This window comes from Alosa alosa, chromosome 17, assembly GCF_017589495.1.
Source record: "Alosa alosa isolate M-15738 ecotype Scorff River chromosome 17, AALO_Geno_1.1, whole genome shotgun sequence".
Lineage (NCBI taxonomy): Eukaryota > Metazoa > Chordata > Actinopteri > Clupeiformes > Clupeidae > Alosa > Alosa alosa.
The window spans coordinates 14,908,384-14,920,727 of NC_063205.1; the positions used below are offsets into that span (position 1 = coordinate 14,908,384).

At 39.3% G+C, this 12,344-nt stretch overlaps 1 protein-coding gene across 2 annotated transcripts in view; it reads right to left on the bottom strand.

The window, feature by feature from the left end:
* Window positions 1–356: 356 nt before the first annotated feature.
* slc26a4 (solute carrier family 26 member 4) overlaps window positions 357–12,344 on the bottom strand; it is a 16,379-nt gene continuing 4,391 nt past the window's right edge. For both annotated transcript variants that reach the window (XM_048268106.1, XM_048268107.1), the window contains exons 6-21: window positions 10,068–10,232; window positions 9,427–9,579; window positions 8,897–8,979; window positions 8,145–8,292; window positions 6,716–6,829; window positions 6,506–6,583; window positions 6,099–6,194; window positions 4,933–5,039; window positions 3,485–3,554; window positions 3,227–3,319; window positions 2,994–3,089; window positions 2,460–2,669; window positions 1,854–1,908; window positions 1,612–1,757; window positions 1,218–1,286; window positions 357–1,125 (exon numbers count right to left, since the gene is read on the bottom strand). In XM_048268106.1, the coding sequence (XP_048124063.1) occupies window positions 1,102–1,125; window positions 1,218–1,286; window positions 1,612–1,757; window positions 1,854–1,908; window positions 2,460–2,669; window positions 2,994–3,089; window positions 3,227–3,319; window positions 3,485–3,554; window positions 4,933–5,039; window positions 6,099–6,194; window positions 6,506–6,583; window positions 6,716–6,829; window positions 8,145–8,292; window positions 8,897–8,979; window positions 9,427–9,579; window positions 10,068–10,232 (1,707 nt within the window). In that variant the 3' untranslated portion in view covers window positions 357–1,101. The remainder of the gene's footprint in view (window positions 1,126–1,217; window positions 1,287–1,611; window positions 1,758–1,853; window positions 1,909–2,459; window positions 2,670–2,993; window positions 3,090–3,226; window positions 3,320–3,484; window positions 3,555–4,932; window positions 5,040–6,098; window positions 6,195–6,505; window positions 6,584–6,715; window positions 6,830–8,144; window positions 8,293–8,896; window positions 8,980–9,426; window positions 9,580–10,067; window positions 10,233–12,344) is intronic.

Here is a 12,344-nt window from a genome sequence, read left to right on the forward strand (position 1 = left end):
CAAGTCGAAAAAAGACAAACAGATCACATCACAGTAGATGCTGTGGTATACCTGAAAAAGTGAAGTTTATTTCTAGTTTCTTTTCAAGTTATAGTAAAAGGGAATAAAAAATACAATCATTTTGTCCAAAAAGATTTTGCATTTTTAAGATCTGTGCAAGTAACTGGCAACTATGCAGAGCCCAGAGCCATCTGTAACAAAGGTATTTTATTAGGTCTACAAATATATAGATTGTAACACAATGCAGCCTACACATTCAACACCGAGAATGATTATACACAGACATTATGATCAACAAATAACTCTACTACTTTGTCAGTCCTTGTTTACAATAAATAATGAGGGACAATGTAATCTTATAAGAAATGCCTGTCTTTTTATTTGATAAATCAAAGTGGTCCATGCAGTGAATCATGTTGTTTTGATCAGGATTTACATCCAGCCCTGATTCCAAGACTATCTACTAAAAACAGGCCAAGAATCTCTGAGACAAATCTGAGGGGTCATACAAAATCATTTGTGTCCTTCCAAATCTGTACCCCTCCACACATACACTCACACACACACATACACTAACAGAAGCACAACTACAACCACATGGCGTCTGGTAGGGTCAGGCAGGGCAGAAGAGGAAGAGGTCTATTTATTGTCCGCCCGATGTGCTTCCACTACGCAGCGGGAGCTTCTAGGATAGAAGCATCCGCTGGTGTTTTTGTTTTGTTTTGCGCCGACATTGTTTGTTTTCACATAACTCATTAGACAAACGCAAGCCAAACTCCAAATCTCCCTGGACACAAAGTGTGACCAAGTGTGACCAAGTTACTAAACAAAGTGTGTCTGATGTGACTCTATTTTCATAACATACAGTAGCTCAAAAAACATTGTGGGTCCTTAATCTGATAGCAGAGTAAAAAAGGTCATAAATGGGAGAATCATCCTTCAAGCAAATCAGTTTGAGAAAGACTGACATTGAACACACAGGACAGGAAAGTCCGCTCTTGAATATGAAGTGTCTTCCACTTTTCTCACTAGAAACAACAATGCATGTGGGAAGTGGCAAAAATAGCAGAAGGGTTCAGGACTGTCTCCATAGCCTCTTCTTTAGTTGGAGAGCTCATGGATGGCCTGAGAATGAACCGGAAACACAACAGTCAAGCGCCTGCCTTGCAGATTCACAAACTTTCTGGAGTAAACAAAAGAGATAAAGTGGTACCCACCCTTGGCTGGTTGTCATAGGTCTCTATCAGGTCCTCTTCCTCAGTGAAGGGCAAAGGTTCCTTGTTGTCCTGTATAAAATGAGCAATTGTCAGTTTCATAGCATCCAACATAAACCAATATACTGGAACAATGAAAATATGTATAATGTGTATAAAGTGCAATTTTATTTCTATTTTGAAGTTTAGAATTTCATCAATCCTTTTTGTCACATTGAACCTACCACACTATTTATTAATTTGTTAATTCTTCAAAGAATACTTAAGGATTTCTAAGCCATTTTATTCTCCACCAGTTGGGCTACAGTTTTGAAATGACTTTTTGACATTTTTCATATGAATTATTCTTATTAATTATTGTTTCAGAAAACCCTGATTCCTGATAGAATCAAGTTACCTTGTCTATGATAGGATTTGGAGTGTCCTTACTGGCCTCTTCCAGTTTGATGAAGAGGATGGCATCATGCACTGAGAGGAAGAGCAGGTCTCTGGTCACGACATCATCAAAGAGCGCCAGACTCTCCATTCTCCTGATTAAGTCATCTGTACCCAAGGAACAAGGAACAAAATGTAATCAAGGGACATGCCATAAAATCTGGTACACAGAATGCAAGAGATATTGTTTTAACTATAAAATACCGTCACAGCCTGCAATGTAGACGGTGACACCTATTCGCAGGAATTCTTTAATGACCTGTGAAACAAATAGCGATGTTAAAACATCTTGTTAGTCATTATTGAGCATTAAGGCCTGCCATCACTAAATAATTGCACTCATACTGAAACGACCTTTGTTTGAGTAATATGTGTGGCTGTTTGCCTTTCTTGTTCAGGTTTCTTACAAGCACACTGTGATGTCTAGTTTGACAGTCTTCTGAGTGCACTACTGTTATCTTATCTGTGAAGGGATGACCTACAGTGTGTCAACTGGGGATATAAATTTGACTTCAAAGTATGCTGTATGTAATATCAATCTCAGACTGGCAATGATTATCCAAAAGATTATCCAAAAGAGAATTCAATTTATATATACTGTATACAGTACATAACTACACATAGTCTCTCAAGACCACATTTGGAATCACTGCCTTGCTGTGTCCTAATTGTTTTGTCTTAACAGCTTTAAGGATTTCACTGCAAGCACATACAAGAAGGAGACTCTTTCATGTTTTTGTACGTTCTATGCAAATTTTACAATTGTTGAATGATTTTTTTTATTATCAGTAATGATTTGTTTGGTCTCACCAGTCGTAAGGACTTCACTGCCACCACGTCCATGAAGGTGACTGCAGAGAAGTCCAGCACTAGGCTGTGGATGAGAACTTGTGGGACCGACACACTGACAGGCAGGTCTGAAGTCCAGTCCACTCTCACATCCACCGACTCCACATCCCGAGGCTCACTTTCGAACGCCTCATTGTCCACACCCAGTGACACCACAGACACTATGCCATCCTACAGCAAGGCAGAGGAGAAGAAAACCTACTCAGTTTTGAAGACATTACATTCTCTTAACCATACATACATATTCATATGTAGCATGTACAAAGTGTACTATTCAATATGTAAAATGGATATTTAGCTTGTAATGTATGTAGTTGTTTATGAGACTTCTATATGTATATTACTCCCTCCTGTTTTTGTTTTGTTTTTGTCGTTTTTCCATAAAATATGTAATACAATGTTGTAACACCACTAAGCAGATATTTATCTACCATCTTTGAGTAAATAGACAGAAGGCTGCCTGGCAATATTTGATACTGATGTTGCACTAAGTACCTCTGAAGTCTTCAGTTTTCCTTTTTTAACGAGTTTGTGGATTTTCTTGAGTGCTTTGTTCCTCTTCTTAAACACTTTCACTGCATCAAAGCCCACCTGTTAATACCAAACATTAAGGCTGACACAGTGTATGTTTGTTTTAAGTGATGTTGTTCCAAATGTTTATTTTCAAAATGACTCTAACAGGAACCTTATCGTCATATCACTGTAGACACTATCTTCTCTTATCTCACCGTGTCTCTAAGACGTTCCTTGAAGTAGTCGATGTTGGCAAAATATATGGGTGAGTTGCACTTGAAAATCTTTATTCCAGGAACTTCTGCAATCTAAGAATAACTGATATTAGGAATTTTAGAATTTTGTAACATACACTGACTGGCACATGTACAACTAACTATTTACTCTGATTTGCAATGCATGGTGTACAAAGTGCGTCATTTCTGTGAGAAATCCACAGATACATTAGCTGTACAGAATATGTGATTTCTTACATTTTTATAGTCTTTCATGTTTCTGTAGATGTCAGAGCCAGGGATATTTCCCAGGGATGAACAGGAAGGACTGTGGAGACAATTAATTATAATGTATAATAATTTTAGCATTATATTCTATTGTATCAATATTTAAAGCAGAACTAAAGAAGGTTTGCTCTTAGGGTCCCACTACATTTATTAAGCGCAATAATAAATGAATTAAGAGTACGTCTTTACAACAAACTATGATAACACATAACTCTGATACAATATAGAGGGAATGCACTGGCAGCAGTCTATAGAAAGAGAGTTCAGAATTCCTGTAAGTAACTTTTCTATTTGTGCTCTACAGTCTATAATATAGCATCTCTTTACCATTTTGATTTCGGGGGTCGGGGGTTGCAGTGTTCCTACTCCGGCTTTGCAAATGACGATGTCCACAGACAAGATAGAATATGTTGCATGATTTTATGAAAGTACGATGTATTGCGACATCAGATGCAAGTCAAATTTGTAGTTTCTTATGTCTCATTCTATCGAATTACAGATCCGCTACCCGATCTGGCAAACTTGCATAGTGCGGTTATAGCCGATAGAGGGCCGCGAAACGAAGGCAGAAATGCCGTTCACCCTGTTATGAGTTGATGAACCACGATTTTAAAAACATTATTTTAAGGTACAAAAAACTTTTTGGTGTTGCTTTAAGGTAAAAACATTTAGGGGGCCTTTAAGAAACAAAAGCACTTATGTCCTTTAACATTTTCAAAGCCATCATTATATAACATCGACAACTATATCAAGAGTTATTGAACGATTATGACCCCTATGTGCCACCATCACTAGGTGGTGATTCAACAGGCATCCAACAATCCTATTGGGATAATGCATGCACCAGCGATATTTTATGGATTTATTACCACAACGAAGGATGCTGATCTATTTTAGTCGGGCTTTATCTCAAGGTTTGCTCATAACACACATCACTCATATGTGTCACACAGCTGACTTGTCACCATTTATTACCACATTGGCACCATTTATCACCCTATCATTTACCAGTACCTACTGGATCGTCATTTGCAAAGAGCATATAACGCAATATAAGCAACATTCAAACAAACAACTTGGTGATGGAAAAATACTCTACCTCTACTCAATCACTACTGTACTCAAGGAGGTTAAAGAAGGCTTTGAGTGCTTCTTAATTGGTCAAATTAAATGGTGCAATATAATTAATTAATGTACTGATTAGCACTGAGGTAAGTGTATGTAAAGCAAAGAGTGGCTCTCCTTTTATTGCTAGTAAGATTATCAGTGATTGGATGATGCTTATAATTTAAGACGATAGACAAATTCACACAAAGTGCCAAAATACTAATAGAATAGATCCAGTTTTGGAAGTACATTGAAAACTGTAAATTCGTATGAATAAATATATCGATGTATGAAATGTATGTGTAGCTCACAACTGTGTTCTGATGACAACAGTGGCCATCTCAAAGACCAGGCCTGCCAATAATCCCACGTCCAGACCCAGGACGACACAGGCCAGACAGGTGGCTATCCAGATGTACTGTGGAAGACAGGCAAGCATTATACAGTCAATAAGTTCCACTGTGTCTTGCTTTGCCAACAGAAAACAACCAGGTAGAGGGATGCTGTGGCACGAGCAGCAGCTGTGTCCATGTCACATCTAGGTAAGTGTCCATGTGCACTAATGCCCTCCCCAATCCCACCCCTCTCTCTCCCACTCACTTCCTGTCACTCATCACTTTCTGAATAAAGGTCAAAAGCCCAAAGGCATCCAATGTAGTTTCACACATTTTCATACTCTAGAGCTCCCCCTTGCATCACAAAATATTTATATTACTTCTCACGGCTTTTAAAGTCCTTCCCCCTGTGCACGGTGCATGTACTTTTGTTTTGTAGCCGAATGACTAGCAAAGACAATCTCCAAAGAGCTATATCTACTGACCAGTATATCTACTGACCAGGTAATGTTTCACGATTCTTGCCAGATGTCTTCGGCTTAGAAAGTTGAAAGGCAGGTTTTATGCATGTGTGGCGCTGCAAGCTATGGCTATATGCTGGGTGCACATGTCTCCTATTACAAGTTTGTTTACCATCAAAATGTCTTCGAGGCTGTTATATTACGGTAAAAACGTACACAGGGCTGCTTTAGAAAACTAAAATAATCAAGTATGACAAAGGTAAAGCAATTTGAGGTAGACGGGCAGATTTGAGGTACATGTAGATCTAGATAGGTACAATATAAGGTGCACACACCTTATATTGATTTAAGTGTAGTGTTATTTAGAACCATGCATTTTCTCACTGTATTTGTCCATGATGACCAAATGTTGCCAAAGAGAGATTCATAGATACCAAAAGCAAGTTTTCTTTCATGTAAGAAGGATTTAAAGTATTTAATACTATTTATGCTATTTCAATGAGGCACACAAGTCAATCCGTTCACTGATTCCAGAATGCATTCACATTAGTCCGTATACACATGAACAGCAATGCGATGAAATATTGAGATGTTCATATAACTTTTCTCTGAACTTGGTGGTATTTTTTGTGAGTGGTGAAAGTGGCATTTTGTCTTTGTTGTGCGCTGAATGGCACTCACACAGTCTGGCCTGTTCTGTCTCCACAGTGACGGAACTTCAGTGACCTGGAGGAACATTCCTTTCAGGTTAGCGATCACAATCCCCGCCAACACAGACTGGGATGCAGAGAGAGAGAAAGAGAAAGAGTGAGAGAGAGTGAGAGAGAGAGAGCAAAACAAGCTTGATTACAAGTAAGGACATGTACACATACTCTTTCTTTTTCTCTCCCATAAACAGAGAGAGAGAGAGAAGGAGAGAGAAGAAGAGGTCTCTCATCTAATGATACTCCCTTTGAAGATTACAGTACTGTAATTCATATGTTTCAGGTGGAATGTCACATCAAACCTGAGAAATGTCAAGTGACCCTCTCAGCATAGTGCCCTGTGTTATGATGGAGGAATAAGTCCCCACTCTGACCTTTGCTGACCTTTTGCAGTGGTTCCAGAAGGTTCCCTAGGGCCAGGATTACGACCATCACCAGGACCGCCGAGATGATGCCGGCCACCTGCACACCCAGAGACCAGCACAGAGGGTTAGATTTAGGATTCAGATTGCATTTGTGTGTGTGTGTGTGTGTGTGTGTGTGTGTGTGTGTGTGTGTGTGTGTGTGTGTGTGTGATTACGCGTTGGGCTTCACCTGGCTCTTCCCCCCGGTGCTCTCTTGCACTGCTGTGCGGGACAGCGCTGTGCTGGCCACGAAACTGGAGAGGAATCCACACAGGATGTTACTTACGCCGAACGCCAGCAGCTCCTGAAGAGACGAGACGAGACGAGACGAGACAAGAAAAGACATGACAAGAATGTTTTGAGATGTCCTGCTACTATTAGTTACTAGTATGTTTGTGTATACAAAGATGTAGTTTTTTATTGTTAACAAGATATTGTTTTTTCGGTATACTAACACTTTCTATGAACACAGTATTCATTATTACAGTCAAAAAGGATTATATACCATTCATAAAGCCTCTATTAAAGGAGAATTCCGGTGTGATATTGACCTAAAGTGTATTGAAACATGATACCGAGTGTGAACGTATGTCTCATAGCCCATCTCGGCTTGTCCCCTGCACTCCAAAATCTGGCGCTAGTTAGCCGATGCTACCAACAGCTTTTTCAATGGTGGTGCTTTGGCATCGGGCTAGCCATGCAAATAAATCACTGTTTTACACCATTTACGAGGCTCAATGTATCTCTTCACTTCATTGGTAGACTTCCGAGGGCCCTGACATTTAATACGAGACATTGAGAACTTTGAAAAAGCACTGGTAGTTTACTTACAAGACGATTTATACAGACAGTATCTTCACGAAGTTTAGCGTTTGCAGCCATCTTGAATTTAGTCACGATAAGTCGAACGACGCGTAAGAATGAACAGGTATGATAAGGGATCAGATTCCAAAAGTAATTCAGTGGAAATGCATGGATTCCAGAATCTGATCCCTTATCATACAAAGTTCTCAATGTCTCGTTTTAAATGTCAGGGCCCTCGGAAGTCTACCAATGAAGTGTGGAGATACATTGAGCCTCGTAAATGGTGTAAAACCGTGATTTATTTGAATGGCTAGCCCGATGCCGAAGCACCACCATTGAAAAAGCTGTTGGTAGCATCGGCTAACTAGCGCCAGATTTTGGAGTGCAGGGGACAAGCCGAGATGGGCTATGAGACATACGTTCACACTCGGTATCATGTTTCAATACACTTTAGGTCAATATCACACCGGAATTCTCCTTTAATTGTCATTAATTGTATATTACAAGTACAATTGTATATTAGCGCTTACACGGTAGCCAGTTAGGTAAAAACCAACTAAAAGGGTCATGATCCTTCCTGATCAACAGCGTTACACAGTGCAATATCAAGAAAACTGGGCATGCATTGACAATGTCAGACTTGTCTCCACTTTGTACCACTTGACATTTCAGTTGTGACTTTTTGACTGCATCTCTGATGAACAGTGTTTAGGGTATGAGATGTAACAGGCAGGTCGGCATATTGATCTGGTGACATTTGTACATACAGTACCGACAAGGACAGTAATAACAGTGACACACTGTCTTGCTCATACCTGATTGCCATCAATGGTGTAGTCGTGTTTGGCAGCATAGACCTTGGCCACAGACACTGCCACTGCATACCCCACCACCGCAGTGGAGAAGCTGGACCCAAGAATGTCCAGGAACAGCTCTGTGTCTGGGGCCTGGGGCGCCACAAACCTGCATTGGGATTAGAGGACATATTGCAGGTCAATAGGGATCCACTACACACACTCACAGTGACCAATGGCTTTGCGCCCATTGGAGCTAGGCCACCCAAACTCCCCGTTGTCTTTGAATATGATATTTATTCCCCCCTATTGTGAACACCCACATGTATACCCCGAATAATGCCCCTCTGACAGTAACATAGATACTGTATGGACACTCAGAAACCCAGTAGAGCTCCATGTTTTGGTATTGCTGTCGGTGACTGGTATGCTTATGTTCCATTTCACCCCATGATACGGTATGTTTTGTGGTCACAGCTTTTGATATGAAGACAGAACCAGACAATTGTTTCCACATTCCACATTGTTTTTTTCTTTTTTTTTCTTGTTTGTTTTGTTTGGAGGTCAGCCTCTAAACTGTCGCTCAGTGTCATTGTTCTGCCGATTACATTTCAGGGTCTGCGGCTCGTCGCATGGCGTCTGCTGAGTAACTTAATGGGTGATGATAATAATAGTCTGGCAGTTAAAAAAGCCGCAGCCAGAACGTCCTTTCCTTGTCCTCTGTCCGAACAGGAAGTGAGGAAATGCCACAGGAAGACAGGAAGTTCCCTCACCCCCGCGGGATACTGCGGACAATGCTGGCGCCGTAATGTGAATCCAGGTCCACTGCATAAGAAATCCCTACTGCAACCACTGTCTGAGAGGAAGAGAGAGAGGGAGGGAGAGAAAAGCAGTGCAAGAAAAGGAGTGAAATATAGGTGTTTATATGACAGTGAGTGATATGACATAGAGTTGGTGAAAGGAGGACGAGAGATTGACAGAGGGAACAGGAGAGAATGAGAGAAGTGTAGAAAAGTATGACAATAGAAAAGGAGAGAAAAAGAGAGAGAGAGAGAGAGTACATTAGAGTGTGAGAAATGACCTGTATCCTCTTTCTCTCTTTATTCATTTGAATCATGACTGATTTATGCTTTTCAGTGAATGCGCCCAAGGAAGTAATTGAATAAACATAGCATTACATTACTAATCTCCCCTCCCAATGCTTGGAGACAATATGTTAACTACATCTGCCACCAGTCAGACTGGGCTACTCCACCGCACGATTAAAATACACCATTACAATAGAACTGTCTGCATGACTTACCACCAACACTTCAATGGGGATTGGCACGGGTATCTTGTGCTGGAATTTGGCGTTGACCTCTTTCACAGCCATCACTGTGGCAATGGTCAGCAAACCAGCCACAAGATCAGCGACATTTGTTAGATGAATGTTGGTGAAAACATCGATGAGTGTCTGTAGCGAGAAAACAAAACTGAAGGTTCATGGTTCAAACCCTGCTCTCTGTATAGAACATTGCGATAACTTTCATTGTTTTGGCACTATATAAAATGGAATTGAACACCTAACTACTAACCTAAACTGTAATTCATACTTTTACATCAAGTCATTTTTGTTTTCATATGTATTAAAGGTAGATAAAAGGATACATACCTCTTCTCCAGTTAGCCTATAGCTAGCCTATGAGTATAACCCATAGACTGTATATATATATATATATGGTATAACCCACTTCCAGTGAATTCTGCTAAGATAGGCTAATGGTGTGAAACTTGATCATGCACAGAGAGAAGAGAAGGGTGTATCATCTTATTTAACTCTGGAGTAGATGGAAAATAAGCTAATTTCTGAAAAAAAATCATATTTCATCACAAATAAATAGCTATGATCAAGCTATCTATATGGATATAAAGAATATCAACCGCTGTTTGAGAGTGACTTACTTTGAAAATGGAGAAGGGGCCGTTGTGGCTGCCGGTGGGGACGGAGAGGACAATCTTGATCTGCGAGACGAAAACGTGCAGCGCCGCTGCCGTGGTGAATCCCCCTACCAACGGGTCAGACAGGTACCGCACCAGGAAGCCCACCTGCAGCAACCCCATGGCCACCTGGGAAAAAACAATTGTGCCGATCAGCATGCAACGTACCTGTAAAATCTCCAGTTTAAGTGAGGCAGGTGGTGAGACTGTGTGTAATATTTGCCAGGAGTGACATCTATATATTCTTTAGCAGGTTCATGTTTATGCAGTGAAATGTAAGTTTATTTGAATTTTTGGTAACACTCCATAATACGGTGCCATAATAAATAGCAAACTAGGAATTACCTAACCCTTTGTTAATATTTGTTAATTGTTACTAAAATATCTATTTGCCACAAGTTAATAGTTTTTTCATCATTAATTAAATATCAGTTGTTTGCATAAAATCTGTATGTTAATGTTTTAACAAATCTATTAACTAATATTGTATTAATATTAATATTAATAATAGTTAACTAAATGTATTTTTGGCACTAACTAACAGTTATTTCTTACATCATTTAAATGTTTATTTACAAACTATATGTTAATAGAAAAGTTAATGACTTTTGAAGGGAACCTTTATAATAAAGTTGGTTAAGCTTAATTAATATATTAGTAGTATATAGCTATCAGTGTGGGGCCCCTTATAATAAAGTTGGTTAAGCTTAATTAATATATTAGTAATATATAACTATCAGTATGGGGGACCCTTATAATAAAGTTGGTTAAGCTTTTTTAATGTATTAGTAGGCTGATATATAATTTGTCAGACGGTGAAGGGACTGAGACCAAAACTGGCTTATCACATTTATTCCTTTAGGAAAAGATAAAACAAAACATGCCTTCAGGCACTGGCATACATAAAACAGCATCTGCACAAGCAAAATAAAAATAAGTAGTTGAATGGGCTATATTACATGCATCATTCCTATACCATCACTGTCAGCCCTACTAGCAAGGGAGACATGCGACATGGAATGTTCAGGTGCACAGGACGACAGTTAATTAATATTCTGAGACTCACTAAACATTCACAGACCTAGACCATACGGAGGTAATGCATAAACATAATGCTAAACTAAATGTACATTAATTTCCTAGACTGAATTGCAGTTTCCATGCACACTAAGCTAAACTAGCCTACACTAAATGCCTACACTAAATGCATGGAAAGACTCAGTGTGTATGAACTCGTGGGGTAACACTTTATTTTAATGTGTCGCTGTTACAGTGTACCTACCTAATTAGGTACAGTGGTACAACCTGTGTAACAACATGTACTATAAGGTACTATCATTGTACTTGCATTATGTATTTGTGGGTACCTACATTTAGTTGTTACATTGTAATACTGAGTGCTTTTACAAAACTTTGCCAATTTGCCTAAATTTTCATCAGAGGCAAAGAGCTGACCTGAGACCTGCTGGATGGGGTAAATCTGGTCATGATAGATTTTATATACAAACCATTCTTAGCTCCAGTCAAGGCCTCATTGTCTTCAGTGTACATGTAACAGCTGTGCTGCTACAACCTTGTTACTCTTTGATACAGTGGAATAAACCTATTGAAGTGGGAAGTGCTTTATACAGTCAACCTACCCAATGCAAAGCATACCGCTTCTGATCGGCTATGGCAACAAGACAAGGACAAAACGCAGCAGAGCTGCAGTATACCATTTCTCCAAAGGGGGCTTTAAAACACCAATCTCAATAAAGATGCTTAATTACGACGAAAATCACATACAAACCAAATAGCAACCAAATAGTATTTCCAAAGGCAAAGAGTACACTACTTTGAAACACTAGACAGAGGGTCACCAATTACAGGACAGCCAACCACAGAGGTATCCAATAAGGATGAAGTGGAAGAAGAGGAGTGCAAACTCTCACACAACCAACCACTGGCAGTAGGGTGCCTTATACACCCCACAAGACCATAAAGCCATAAACCATAAATTCCATAATAGATTTGTTAAAACATGGAGATTTTGTGCTAACAACTAATATTTAATTAATGATGAAAAAACTTGTGCCAAATAGATATTTTAGTAACAATTAACAAATATTAACAAAGGGTTAGGTAATTACTAGTTTGCTATTTATTATGGCACCTCATTATGGAGTGTTACCGAATTTTTTATTTAAACCTGCAAAAAGTTATTCCTCAATTATAAATGTTCAGAAATAATTACTTAAAATG